At 44.7% G+C, this 15111-nt stretch overlaps 1 protein-coding gene across 1 annotated transcript in view; it reads right to left on the reverse strand.

Moving 5' to 3' along the window:
• The window catches only part of RGS7BP (regulator of G protein signaling 7 binding protein), a 196075-nt gene that overhangs the window by 24032 nt on the left and 156932 nt on the right, over nucleotides 1–15111 (reverse strand). The window contains exon 3 of the mRNA XM_075326232.1: nucleotides 379–509. Within this exon, the coding sequence (XP_075182347.1) occupies nucleotides 379–509 (131 nt within the window). The remainder of the gene's footprint in view (nucleotides 1–378; nucleotides 510–15111) is intronic.

A 15111-nucleotide genomic window follows, 5' to 3' on the forward strand; every position in this document is an offset into this window, starting at 1 on the left:
TGCATTTAATTGGTCCAAAAAGCATGTTTTCTGCATCAAAACAGCATGTAAAACGCTAGATTTTTTAAGTAGATTGCGTTTTGCAACTTCTCATTGACTCTAATGTTAGCAAATCGCTGCAAAAATGGCAAAAACAATTGATATGCTGCTTCTTGAAACGCTGAGTTTTTGCCAAATTTTCTGCATCTAAAACGCTGCGTTTTTAACTGCAAAGTGCGCACAAGAAATTCCTATTTCCCATAGACTTTGCTTGTAAATCAAAACGCAGCCATTTTGGCATTAAAACGCTGCAGTTCAAAACGCTGCGGAAACGCATGAAAAAAAACGCAAAGTGCGCACATAGTCTAAGAATAGAACATCCACAGTAATGAGCGTTACCTTTCCGCTGGTGCTGGAGAGAGCCCAAAAGACACATGGATTTCAGCATTTCTGTTGTATACATTTCTAGGCAACACTGCAACTGGATGTAAAGTCTGCAGATTTCAGGGTGGATCTCTCCATCTTCTGGCCTAGAAAAGGAAAAACAAAAAAATACAGTAAAACACACAGTCATCTATAAATCTAAGCTGGGAGTAATGTGGTCAGCGAGGACACCGGAGCTGAGAACACGCAGCAGGTCACCACTTTGTGCTGATGAGTCTCAGCCGAGCAGTTATAAATGGCGGGAAGGTTCTTACAGGAGCATTTCCCCTGCCAAACTCATTGTTTTATGTGTTCCTTTTTTAATTTCATTTGAAATGTGAGGCTTTTTATGCCATTGTACAAGTCCTGCAGAGAAGACTCAAAAATTCAGGTTATAAACTAATGTTTAAAGGAGTTTTCCACTAAGGCTGCTTTCACACTACTTTTTTTATCATGCGTCATGAACGGTTTTTTTTGCTGCAAAAGCAGATCCTGTTTTTGCAAAGAAAAACGCATGTGTTATTTTGCAGGATCCTGTCACTTTAAGTTTATGGGCGGGCATTATTCATGTGATCGGGAGTGAGGGGAACTGAACGTGAAAGACTGGGAGTCGACATCTGACAGCTGCGGAGGCTCGTAACCAAGGTAAACATCGGGTAACTTGCTTGGATACCCGATATTTACCTTGGTTACGAGCGTCTGCAGCTGCTAGGAGCAGGGCTGCCTGCTCCCTGCACATGTAACCAAGGTAAACATCGGGTAACTAAGCCCGCGGTTACCCGATATTTACCTTGGTTACGAGCGTCCTCCGCTCTCAGGCGGGGGGGAGAGGAGAGAGAGAGAGAGAGAGAGAGAAGAGAGAGAGAAAGAGAGAGAAAGAGAGAGAGAAAGAGAGAGAAGGGAGAGAGAAGGGAGAGAGAAGGAAGAGAGAGAGAAGGGAGAGAGAGAGAGAGAGAAGGGGGAGGGAGAGAAGGGAGAGGGAGGGCGAGGGGGAGAGAGAGACTGATCACGTGAGGTTGGTTTCTGGGCATGCTCAGTAGAGCAAGCAGGATCCTGTCTATCAGCATGCCAGCGTTCACATGCGTTTGCGTGCAGTATAGTCAGGATCCAGCAATTTGCAGTATTTGGACGCAGCTCAAAAATGCTACAAGTAGCGTTTTTGAAAAAAGTTAAAAAAACTGCAAGTCGCTGGATCCTCACTATAACGCACGCAAACGCAGGTGAACGCATGTTGACGCGAGTCCATTGCAAATGCATTGAAATGAAAACGCATTTGCACTGGATCGGTTTTTGCGTTAAAAAACGTTCATGACGGATGTTAAAAAAACGTAGTGTGAAAGCAGCCTTACCTAGGTTGCAAGGGGTGGTTACTGGGTTCCCCTTTAGGCTATGTCCGCACTTTGCGTTTTTACCTGCGTTTCAGCAGCGTTTTGAACTGCAGCGTTTTCATGCCAAAATGCATGTGTTTTGATTTTCCAGCAAAGTCTATGGGAAATAGGGATTTCTTGTCCGCACTTTGCTGTTCAAAACGCGGTGTTTAATTTGCATATTTTTGGGAAAAAACTCTGCGTTCAAAGAAGCAGCATGTCAATTGTTTTTGCCATTTGGGCTGCGTTTTGCCAACATTGAAGTCAATGAGAAGTTGCAAAAAGCAAGAAACATCAAAATTCCAGTGTTTTACTTCTTAGGTGCAGAAATCATGCGTTTATGACATCAGAATAATGGAATAATATGTCCCTTTACACACACACATAGTCCGACAATTAAATTAATAAAAAATATTAATTTATTGTTATTTTAGCCATAAATAGTATTAAACCGCTATAATTATATATATATATATATATATATATATATATATATATATTATAACTATTTTTGGTATTTAATAATTTATATTTGTTTTCCTTTTTTTTTCCTTTTTTCATAGTGTTTGACTGTTTAAACTTTATTTAGCAGTGTCTTTATGTTCAAAACGCATCTGTCTTTATGCAATGGAAAAGCATGTAAAAAGCGCTAAAATGCGGTAAAAACGCACGTGCATTTATCGCGTTTCTGTGCTCAAAAGCAACTTTGGAAAAACCATTTCTGCCAGAGGATGCGTTTATAACTTCAACTACCTCGACGCAAAGTGCGGACACAGCCTTAGAAAAAAGTTGCAGTTGTGATTATAGAAGGAAATCCCCCTACTATTTTGCTCAATAGTGGCACAATCTGTGTGATGGTTACAGTTCGCATTTCATTTGTACAATATTCTTGCGGGTTGCAGCACACTTTTGGTGGCACAATATACTTGACGGTTGATGGCAGTTGAAAACAAACTTTGAGGTCATTTTTGAGTGATCTATGTACTACTGGGTGCAGGTAAGTACGTGTCTCTGGTACGTGCGAGCCACGTGTGTTCTATGTGTGCTATCCGCGATAGCACACGTAGAACCGGTAATTTACATACTCACCTGGTCCTTCCTGCTGTCCCCGCTGCTGTCCGTGGTGCTGATCTTCGGTCTCCAGCCCTGCCGTCTCCCCGCTGCTGCTGCTTCCGGGCAGTGAAGTGAATATTAAATGAGAATAATGAGCGGCGGTCGGCAGCAAGAGGCAGCAGCGGCAGAGACAGAAGGGCTGGAGAAGGTGAGTTAATGTTTTGTTTTTTTTTCACTGACACGTGTGTTTTCTCCGGCGCGTGTCACACGGGACCGCATCCACACTACACCCGTGTGGTACGGGTGTGACACCCGTGCTGCCGGAGAAAACACTGACATGTCAGCGCTCTGAAAAACGCACACACGTACAAACGCACACGGACACACGTTCCATGTGGTTTTACGTGTGTGCGCCAGCTACAATAGGGTAGCATTGCTTATCGTGTCTCCGTGCCGCCAGTACGTGCAAAAAATGGCAAACACGTACCGGCGGCACGGATGTGTGTCGCAGGCCTAATGTTCAGATGAACCTGTCAGACCGGACATTCCATGTTCACGCTCATCTCTAGTCACCGGCCAATGCGAGGTTTACCAGTTAGAGCTTCATGCCTGGTCATCTCCATCTTTGACCACGGCACAAAACCTTAATATAGTCTTTTTAGGCCATCAGGTCAACCAATTCACACTACACACTTTTACAAATGCTAGCTAATAGCTTTCCCGGCCCATAGAAACTTAACCTTTCGCTCCTGGACACTACAACCTTTGTAGACACACAATGCGGATTCCAAGGATTTCTTTACTTTCTTGTATTAACTTCCTCATGTAAGTTACTCTGAACACAACTACTTACAGACTCTCTATACCTCACAGCTCAATGGTCTGCCCCTCGGGGGCTGGACTAAGACCATCACATTGAAAACTGTCAGAGGTCTATCTAGGACATCACGTGCCTCACTGGGCATACAATCAGTTCTTGGTGTCAGACATTGTCCTTTATAGATGTTCCTCTTTAGCTATACCCAGTGGCATTGTGTTGCAGTGCCTGTATGCCACAATGTTGGCAAGTGCCAGTGCAACATTTCTTATTTACGGACACTTCTGTCTCCTATAAGTTGGCAACCACAAAACCTTATTCCCAATGCAAATTACCCTATCAGACTATGGATGCACTGCCCCAAAGCGCACCACTGACCCAAAACTAATTCCGCTATTGGAGGCATACACTTTGTACACACAACAACAAATATCACCTGTGTGATACATTTTATAAGAGGGCTGGTGTAAGCGTGGGTTAAAGGGGATTCTCTTACCTGATTTATGACCACTTAAACGTGGAGATGAAGTTTATGGGCATAAATTAGCTACGAGGCACTCACTTTGCAGTCAGCAATACACTGCAACATAAAGGCTGTACAAGTCAAAAGGGGCAAAACTTTTAATGAAACTCATTAGTAAAAAAAAGCTTCAGCCCAAAATACATACGTAAGTAAAAAAAAAAATTGCCCCTTAGGTGCTGACATTTTGAAGATCAAAATTGTGCTTTAAAATTAGTAAAATTCTGTTCTATTCGTATATTTGTCTTGTGTAGTATTGAATGGTGCATAATATACCTTTAACCACTAGGTGGCAGTCCTTACCCTAGAGTTTCTCTATTTTACTCTACACAACTTCTTAGGCTGCGCTTTTTTTAAAACATACATATATATATATATACACACACACACATACACACACACACACACACACACACACACACACACAAACAGTACAGACCAGAAGTTTGGACACACCTTCTCATTCAAAGAGTTTTCTTTATTTTCATGCCTCTGAAAATTGTAGATTCACATTGAAGGCATCAAAACTATGAACTACCACATGTGGAATGAAATACTTAACAAAAAAGTGTGAAACAACTGAAAATATGTCTTATATTATTATTTATTATTATAGCGCCATTTATCCCATGGCGCTTTGCAAGTGAAAGAGGGTATACGTACAACAATCATTAACAGTACAAAACAGACTGGTATAGGAGGAGAGAGGACCCTGCCCGCGAGGGCTCACAGTCTATAGCAGGGGTCTCAAACTCAGCTGGGTGTATGGGCCGCATATAGAAAACAAAAAATGAGGGGGGCCGCATTATTTGCAGGACAAAGTGAACATTTTTAATGAATCCATGTTTTTTTTTCTATACATCTTGGATCACTTTTGTAAACATTTTTCGCTTGTTTATTATAACAAACGTGCACTTTTTTTGTTAAGTTTATATACAGAAAAGCATTTTTAATGTAAATAAAAAAAAAGTCATGCTTTAGGATTTTTTTTTTTTTACATTTTATCACCTTCTTGTAATTGTTTTACAATTAGCAGCATCATATAGTAATCTTAGCCAAAATCTTGTAGCAATGTGCCCATCCGTGTGCCCTGTAGTAAGGTGCTCATCCTTGTGGTATTGTGCCCAGTAGTATAGTGCCCATCCTTGTGCCCTGTAGTATTGTGCCCAGTAATATTGTTCCAATGCTTGTAGTATTGTGCTCATCCTTGTAGTATTGTGCTCTGTAGTATTGTGCTCTGTAGTATTCTGCCAATTCCCGTAGTATTGTGGCCATCCCTGTAGTATTCTGGCCATCCCTGTAGTATTTTGCCCATCCCTGTAGTATTCTGCCCATCCCTGTAGTATTCTGCCCATCCCTGTAGTATTGTGGCCATCCCTGTAGTATTCTGCCCACCCTTGTAATATTCTGCCCATCCTTGTAGTATTCTGGCCATCCCTGTAGTATTGTGTCCATCCTTGTAGTATTCTGCCCATCCCTGTAGTATTGTGGCCATCCCTGTAGTATTGTGGCCATCCCTGTAGTATTCTGCCCATCCCTGTAGTATTCTGCCCATCCCTGTAGTATTCTGCCTATCCCTGTAGTATTGTGGCCATCCCTGTAGTATTCTGCCCATCCCTGTAGTATTGTGGCCATCCCTGTAGTATTCTGCCCACCCTTGTAGTATTGTGGCCATCCCTGTAGTATTCTGCCCATCCTTGTAGTATTGTGGCCATCCCTGTAATATTCTGCCCATCCTTGTAGTATTGTGGCCATCCCTGAAGTATTCTGCCCACCCTTGTAGTATTGTGGCCATCCCTGTAGTATTCTGCCCATCCCTGTAGTATTCTGCCCACCCTTGTAGTATTGTGGCCATCCCTGTAGTATTCTGCCCATCCTTTAGTAATACGCAAACAAAAAAAAAAAAAATCTCCTCACCTTTCCTCCGTTCCCTGTGTGCCCACGATCAGTACTTCCAGAGTTTTGGATGCAGCATGCTTCAGCTGCGTCCAAAACCCTGCTATGTATGGTAAAAGCACAGTGGGCATGGGATTTCTAAAAACCCCATGCCCACTGTGCGTGTACGGCCCGCAGTGAAAACGGAACTGCGGTGTGGCTTCCAGAGGCCGCAGCATGTGAATTTATGCTGCGGCGTCTGAAGCGTCCTCCCTAGGCAGAGCACAGCGAGGAGACCGCAGCGGCCCGAACCCCTGATCGCAGGCACGGGCAGCTGCGGTCTCCTAAGGAGTAGACTTGCGGCCCCGCCGATCAGGACGCGCTATGTCCAGCACGCAGCGGGTCCTGAACTTGAGCACGTACCTTACCTGCTTGTCGCGGCCCGTGATGATCGCGGCTCTGTGCTGAGGGTCGGCGCCGGCAGTTACTTCACTGCATTTGAATCCATTTGCGGTGCAGCGCAGAGGAGCTGTGTCTGGACCAATGGCTGCTGCCTGCCAATCAGATGCAAGGAATTGACGTCGCTGTATGACGTCACCTCCTTGCATCTGATTGGCAGACAGCAGCAGCAACTGGGATAGAACTGACAGCTCCTTGCGCGGCACCGCAGATGGATTCAAATGCAGTAAAGTTCCTGCCGGCGCCGACCCTCAGCATAGAGCCGCGATTGTCACGGGGTCTGCGGGCCGCAACAAACAGCCTCAGGGGCCGCATGCGGCCCGCGGGCCGCGTGTTTGAGACCCCTGGTCTATAGTATAGGGTGATGGTACAATAGGTGAGGACAGAGCTGGTTGCGCAGTGGTGTACTGGACTGAGGGCTATTGTAGGCTTTCTGGAATTATATTCTAGGTTCTTCAAAGTAGCCACCTTTTGCTTTGATTACTGCTTTGCACACTCTTGGCATTCTCTTGATGAGCTTCAAGAGGTAGTCGCTGAAAATGGTTCTCACTTCACAGGTGTGTCCTGTCAGGTTTAATAAGTGGGATTTCTTGCCTTATAAATGGGGTTGGGACCATCAGTTGTGTTGTCAGACGTCTGGTGGATACACAGCGGATAGTCCTACTGAATAGACTATTAGAATTTGTATTATGGCAAGAAAAAAGCAGCTAAGTAAAGAAAAACGAGTGGCCATCATTACTTTAAGAAATGAAGGTCAGTCAGTTTGAAAAATTGGGAAAACTTTGAAAGTGTCCCCAAGTGCAGTGGCAAAAACCATCAAACGCTACAAAGAAACTGGTCCACATGAGGACCGCCCCAGGAAAGGAAGACCAAGAGTCACCTCTGTTGCGGAGGATAAGTTTATCCGAGTCACCAGCCTCAGAAATCGCAGGTTAACAGCAGCTCAGATTAGAGACCAGGTCAATGCCACACAGAGTTCTAGCAGAAGACACATCTCTAGAACAACTGTTAAGAGGAGACTTTGTGCAGCAGGCCTTCATGGTAAAATAGCTGCTAGGAAACCACTGCTAAGGACAGGCAACAAGCAGAAGAGACTTGTTTGGGCTAAAGAACACAAGGAATGGACATTAGACCAGTGGAAATCTGTGCTTTGGTCTGATGAGTCCAAATTTGAGATCTTTGGATCCAACCACCGTGTCTTTGTGCGACGCAGAAAAGATGAACGGATGGACTCTACATGCCTGGTTCCCACCGTGAAGCATGGAGGAGGAGGTGTGATGGTGTGGGGGTGCTTTGCTGGTGACACTGTTGGGGATTTATTCAAAATTGAAGGCATACTGAACCAGCATGGCTACCACAGCATCTTGCAGCAGCATGCTATTCCATTCGGTCTCCATTTAGTTGGACCATCATTTATTTTTCAACAGCACAATGACCCCAAACACACCTCCAGGCTGTGTAAGGGCTATTTGACTAAGAAGGGCAGTGATGGGGTGCTACGCCAGATGACCTGGCCTCCACAGTCACCAGACCTGAACCCAATCGAGATGGTTTGGGGTGAGCTGGACCACAGAGTGAAGGCAAAAGGGCCAACAAGTGCTAAGCATCTCTGGGAACTCCTTCAAGACTGTTGGAAAACCATTTTCGGTGACTACCTCTTGAAGCTCATCAAGAGAATGCCAAGAGTGTGCAAAGTGATAATCAAAGCAAAAGGTGGATACTTTGAAGAACCTAGAATATAAGACATATATTCAGTTGTTTCACACTTTTTTAAGTATTTCATTCCACATGTGTTAATTCATAGTTTTGATGCCTTCAATGTGAATCTACAATTTTCAGAGTCCTGAAAATAAAGCAAACTCTTTGAACGAGAAGGTGTGTCCAAACTGTCGGTCTTTGCTTATATATATATATATATATGCTTTTGTATATATATATATATATATATATATATATATATATATATATATATATATATATATATATATATATATATATATATATATATATATATATATATATATATATATATAATATATATATATAGATATACACACACACACATACACACACACACACACACATATACTCTGTATATATATATATATATATATATATATATATATATATATATATATATATATATATATATATATATATATATATATATACACACACACACATATACACACACACACACACACACTGTACTCTTTAAAATTTTAGAATATAGAATACTTTCCAAAGTAAAAGAGTAATTCTTATGAATTAACAAAATGAAAAGTAAGTCAATAAAACAAAAAAAAAAATAAATCTAAATCGGAACAATATTTGGTGTGACGAATCTTTGCCTTCAACACAACATCGATTCTTCTAGGTACACTTGCACAAAGCCAGGGATCTTGTAGGATTCTAGTCCGGTGTATGGGTAACCAATTATACCAAACAAATGACAATGATCATCACTTTTATATATAAGTTGAAGCACGATCATTAGCAGAAACCACTGTTTAGGTGGCTTTAAACTGGGTGAGAAATAGGAAAACTGAGCTACAAAGGTGAGATTGCAGAAGTCAGTTTTTTGTTACAGGTCAGACGTACATCCTAGCAAGACTGAGCACAGACACAACAAGACTTAATTTAAACACAGGTAAAGGGGGAAATAGAGTCTACAACACAATAGCCACTCCCACACCCAACTGGTTCCTGTACAGACTAGAAGATCCCTAGCAGCACAACTAAAAACCACAACTCAGACCTGGGTCCCTAAAAGGCCATCTAGCTGTTTCTTGTTCCTCCTGAGAAATCAGGGGGAGGCCGCTACGCACAACTAACCAACAGAGGGGAAACTGTGCAGAGGTAGATGGGGACCGAAGGTGAGGAAACGTAAGGAATGTGCACAAGAGAGAAAAAAGGAGAATAAATGAAGGCAAAGGAAACTTCCCACCAACCTGAGGACTGAGGAAAGGTGTTGTAAGGTAAATGAGCAAACTCAGAGCAGTAACACAACTGGTCTCTGCGTAACAGGCAAAATCCCTAGTTGCACGGTTGGAACACCTTAGCTGACATATACCTAGAAATATAAAGGAACAAAGAAAGCTGGTGCAAGGTGAGTATAAATAGCCCCACCAAAGCAGTGATAGGACAGAGGCAAAATAAGAATGCAAGAACACCTGACTAGCAGCAAAGCAAGGGAAGAAAAAGCAAAGATAACCAAAATATCAGAAGTTGGACAGAGACCAACCAGGCTGTGGCCCAGCAGGGAAGGAAACCGACCACGCAGCGAGGGGTCACTGCATCAAGTCCTGACACCGAGGCATGACAACTGCATCAGCAAGATCTCTCCTAGGCACAGATTTCAAGTCAGACCAGGATTTCAAGGTGTGCTGATGAAGCTCTTTTGAAGAAGAATAAAGAAATGGGCAAGGTTTAGAACCATAGACGCAGTAGTAGGCCAAGCAAACTTTGAAAGACATATCATGCTTGCTTCACTGCAAAATTGGAAAATGTTCAGCACAGCTATCTCCTCTCAACTGGCAGCAATCAGTGGGATCCAGCTACACCCATCTACTGTTCGGAACAGTCTGGTCAGAAGTGGTCTTCATGGAATGATTGTAGAAAAAAACCCAAAAAACATACCTCTGACAAGGAAACAAGGCTGAAGGACTCAACTTTACAAGAAAACATAGGAACTGGGCTGCAGAAAAAAAGTTAGTAGGTGCTCTGCACTGAATCTTAGGCCGGGGCCACAGGGGGACTAATGCGATCATCGCATGACACTCGGTTCGCGCTGGCAGCACAGCAGGAGCCGAGTGTCATGCGAGTGTCACTGCGACTGAGGTCCGATCATGCGATCCGACCTCAGCTGCAGGGGGCGGGCCGGCACTGAGGAGGGGCGGGCCAGCACTGAGGAGGGGCGGGTCGGCACGGAGGAGGAGAGCGGGGGATTTATCTCCCTATCTCCTCCGTTGCTGGCTATTGCGATTCTAACCCTGCAGTCGCAGTGCACCAGTGTAATGCGAGTGCAATGCGATCTTTCTCTCTCCCCATAGACTTGAATGGGTGGCGAGAGAAAGTCTCACATTACAATCACAGCATGCAATGGTTTTCTCGGTCCGATTGGGGATGAGAAAATAATCGCTCAAGGGTGCTGGCACATAGGTTAATATTGGTCCGAGTGGAATGCGATATTTTATCGCATTCCACTCGGTCCGATTTTCATGCCGTGTGTCTAAGGCAGGGGTGGGGAACCTTTTTACTGCCGGGGGCCATTTGGAAATTTCTACCAACCTTCGGGGGCCGCATAAAATTATGAATGTGAAAATGACCCTGCTATATTTGGTCAAACAATGAATTAACTCACCCCTACTGTGGCGGCCGGAGCAGCTTCTCTTTGGTGCGGCTGTGATGTTTGGTGATACTGATCATGTTTGTTCTCACAATTGCTTTTCTAGGTTTGTCTCGGTCTGAAGCGCAGTCAACTCTTTCTCATAATAATATTTGGTAAATCATATACATCACATAGGAGACGCTGTATATACATCACAGGAGACGCTGAAGGCACATATAACACATAGGAGACACTGGGACTGCTCTATATACATTACAGAAGTCACTGAAGGCACATACATCACTGGAGAGGCTGGGGGCATATACTTCACATTGAAAACGCTGGGACTGACGTATACACAACAGAAAGGAAACGCTGGGACTGCTGTATATACACATCACAAGAGACACATACATCACATGAGGAGCTGGGGACATATATATGCTCCCAGCCCCTCCTGTGATGTAAATGCCCACAGCCCCTCCTGTGTTGTGTATGTCCCCAGTGTCTCCTGTGATGTATATGCCCCCAGCATCTCCAATGTGATGTATAAGTCACAGGAGACGCTGAAGGCAAACAACACAAGAGGGGCTGGGGCGCATACACATAACAGGAGACGCTGGGGGGCATACACAACGCAAGAGGTGCTGGGGGGCATACACAACGCAAGAGATGCTGGGGGGCATACACAACGCAAGAGGGGCTGGGGGCACACATCATAAGAGGGGCTGGGGCAAAGACATCACTGAGGGGGGCACAGACATCACTGGGGGAACACAACACTGGGGGTGATACACAGTATTGGGAGGGCACATAGCACTGCCCCGAAGTAATGTCAGGGCTCTGCACACAGCACCTGCAGAGCCCTGACATTACTGGGGAGCCACAAACCTGAGGTGATACACAGCATGGGGTGAGGGACACAGCACTGATCGTTGCACACAACTCTGGGGGGATGGTACACAAAGTACTGGACGGGGAGCAGCGTGCAGGCGCGCGCGCGCACACACAGCACCGGAGACAGTGTAGGCCGGAGGGCAGAGGGGCAGGCTCACTGCACGAGAGGACAGGGGGCGGGCAGATCGCTCCGGAGTTCAAAGGTGCGGTCACACCACACGAGAGGACATAAGGGTGGGCACATCGCTCCGAAGGGGGCAGATCGCTCTGGAGGGCAGAGGGGCGGGCACACCCCACGAGAGGAAAGAGGGGCGGGCAGATCACTCCGGAGGGCAGAGGGGCGGGCACACCCCATGAGAGGAAAGAGGGGCGGGCAGATCGCGCCGGAGGGCAGAGGGGCGGGCACACCCCATGAGAGGAAAGAGGGGCGGGCATATCGCTCCGGAGGGCAGAGGGCCGGGCACATACCGCTGATCACGCTAACACTGGACAGCGGGAGAGCCCATTGGTTCGCCCAAACAGTGCATGTGGTAATTTAAAGGGCCGGCGGCCAAAGCACTGTAGCCCCCGGGAATCTGCCCGGGGGCCGCATAAAAGAGCATGGCAGGCCGCATGCGGCCCGCGGGCCGGAGGTTCCCCACCCCTGGTCTAAGGCAATGTGCGCACGTTGCGTTTTTTTCTGCGTTTTGGCTGCGTTTACAACTGCACTGTGTCATTGACAAAATGCATGCGTTTTGCTTCCCCAGCAAAGTCTATGAGAATCATGCAAAATCTGTGCGCATGATGCTTTTTGAAACGCAGCGTTTTGATTGTCAAAAATTCGACAAAAGCTCTACGTTTTGAAAAGCAGCATGTCACTTCTTTTGTCCGTTTTGGCAGCGTTCTACACCCATTAAAATCAATGAGTTGTAGAAAAATACTGCCAAAATGCTAAGCAGTGCGTTTGCACTGCATTTTTGTTGCGATTCGCATTTTTTTTGACATAACAAAAGGCAGGTCTTTTGGTCTCTCTCGGTCGGTCGGTCTCTCCCTCTCAATGTCTCTATCTCTCTCTTTCTGTCCATGTCGGTCACTCCCTCCCACCCTCTCTCTCATACTCACCGATCCACGATCACCGCCGTGGCGCTGCACGGTGTTTACACTGTGGCGGCTTCTCCTCTTTTGAAAATGCCGGCCGCTCATTAATCCATCACGTATTCCCTGCTTCCCCCGCCCACCGGCACCTATGATTGGTTGCAGTCAGACACGCCCCCATGCTGAGTGACAGCTGTGTCACTGCAACCAATCACAGCCGCCGGTGGGCTTGTCTATATCGAGCAGTAAAAAAAATAAATAATTAAAAAAAAACGACGTGCGTTCCCCCCCAATTTGGATGCCAGCCAGTGTAAAGCCACACGGCTGAAGGCTGGTATTCTCAGGATGGGGAGCTCCACGTTATGGGGAGCCCCCCAGCCTAACAATATCAGCCAGCAACCGCCCGGAATTGCCGCATCCATTAGATGCGACAGTCCCGGGACTCTACCTGGCTCATCCCGAATTGCCCTAATGCGGTGGCAAACGGGGTAATAAGGAGTTAATGGCAGCAGTCCATAGCTGCCACTAAGTCCTAGGTTAATCATGGCAGGCGTCTCCCCGAGATACCTTCCATAATTAACCTGTAAGTTAGCCTTAGGCCTTAATATGAAAATACTCTTTCCTTGCTATTTATGCAGGCTGAATCAAACATCTCTCTTTTGATGTATCTCTTAATGGGCTGCAGTTTTAATAAAATCACAGGGTTTTTTTTATTCTTCAGATCTACCCATTCTCTGAATGCTGAGCTCTGTATAACCCAGCCCCCACCACTGACTGGCAGATTTAGTTGTAAACAATGTACAGGCCGAATGTTGTCAATCAGTGGTGTGGGCAGGTTATACAGAGAATGGGTAGATGTGTAGCAGAGAAAACAGATGAATATGGAGGACTACCTGGCAGCAGGTTTACTAGTGCACTAGTGATAATCTCCTGCTGATAAAACAGTGGTTTTATCAAAACTTTTGTGGTGAAGATGCAAACACAGTTGGCAAATTCAATTTCTGAATGTTGCAGGAAATGACCCTTTAAAGATCTGAATATGTTTTCTGAAACATTCATCTTCAGCTCCTGGGATCTTTCTATAAATATTCTAACGAACTGCTGATCTGAAATATCCATTGAAGTCAGTGCCTGTCTTCCTTGCTTAAACACTGAATACATGAATAATATATTTTTACAAATATAAAGACATTACTTTCTGCTTCACTGTGAGGATCTGGAACGTGGGATGTTACAGTTGCAATCAAGGATATTCAACCCCACAATGCAAATAAGGTTTATTGGCAAAATTCACAAACTTTTTGCTTGTTAGAGCATTTACAAATCAAGTGTGGTCTCCTGAACACCCAATACATCTAATGGAGGGCTTCATTAGCGGAGTCACTTGTGCGAGAGATAAAACACATCAAATACCTGGACTGGATGAGGTTTGTTTACTGTGATGTTTGACTGCATGTTGATCCGAGTTAAAGGGGTTGTCCTTTTTGGGGGGACAATTTTCTTTGTTTTACACCCTGCTCTTCTGTCCGGTCAAAAATGACCGAATTTGATTTTTTTTAAATATTCATTATGCGGTTCTGAAACTCGTGGTTGATTGACTTTTTCTCATTTGAGGGGTTCTTACTATGGGTTTTTTTTTTTTTTTTGTTTACTTTTTCAAAAATAAAATCGGAACATTATAAGTGTATAGTAAACACAAAAGAACAGCAGGGTTAAATGCATAGATTTGGGGCTGAAAATCATTATTGCGATTGGATTTAATTAAAAATGTTACAGTTTGCGGTCTATAACCTCTATGTTGCATAACCTATTGCTGACCGCTAAAATACGCTAACTGAGAATTCATCAGTGAACTCACTCTGACAGTTTGATATGAGTTTGCTACTCTTTTAGATCTCTTTTTCGGAGCTCATATTATTTAATTTATGACCACAGACCACCCAAGTGGAATATGAAAAGAAACAAAGAGCATAAAAAAGCAAAACAATGCAACATTTTTCAATGAAACCTGTGATATATGTCCACAGGGACCACAGATAAAGAACCCTAAAACCCTTTAACCCCTGTACAGGGATCTGGAATTACTACAAGGTCCAAGGGATCGCTGCCTATGGAAGGCTGCAATCCAAAGTAGAATAGACGTTAGGCAGTGTCAAAACCAAGAAGTACAAAAGGGGGAAAATCAGCAGGCATAAGAGTCGTCAGGAAATCAGGCAGAGGTCAAAACCAGAGATGGCAGCAAGGTACAAAAACAGCAGGCAAGTGAATAGTCAGAAATCAGGCAGAGGTCAAAGCAATGGGGAACAATACAAGGGCA

The sequence above is a fragment of the Anomaloglossus baeobatrachus genome, chromosome 1, assembly GCF_048569485.1.
Source record: "Anomaloglossus baeobatrachus isolate aAnoBae1 chromosome 1, aAnoBae1.hap1, whole genome shotgun sequence".
Taxonomy (NCBI): Eukaryota; Metazoa; Chordata; class Amphibia; order Anura; family Aromobatidae; genus Anomaloglossus; species Anomaloglossus baeobatrachus.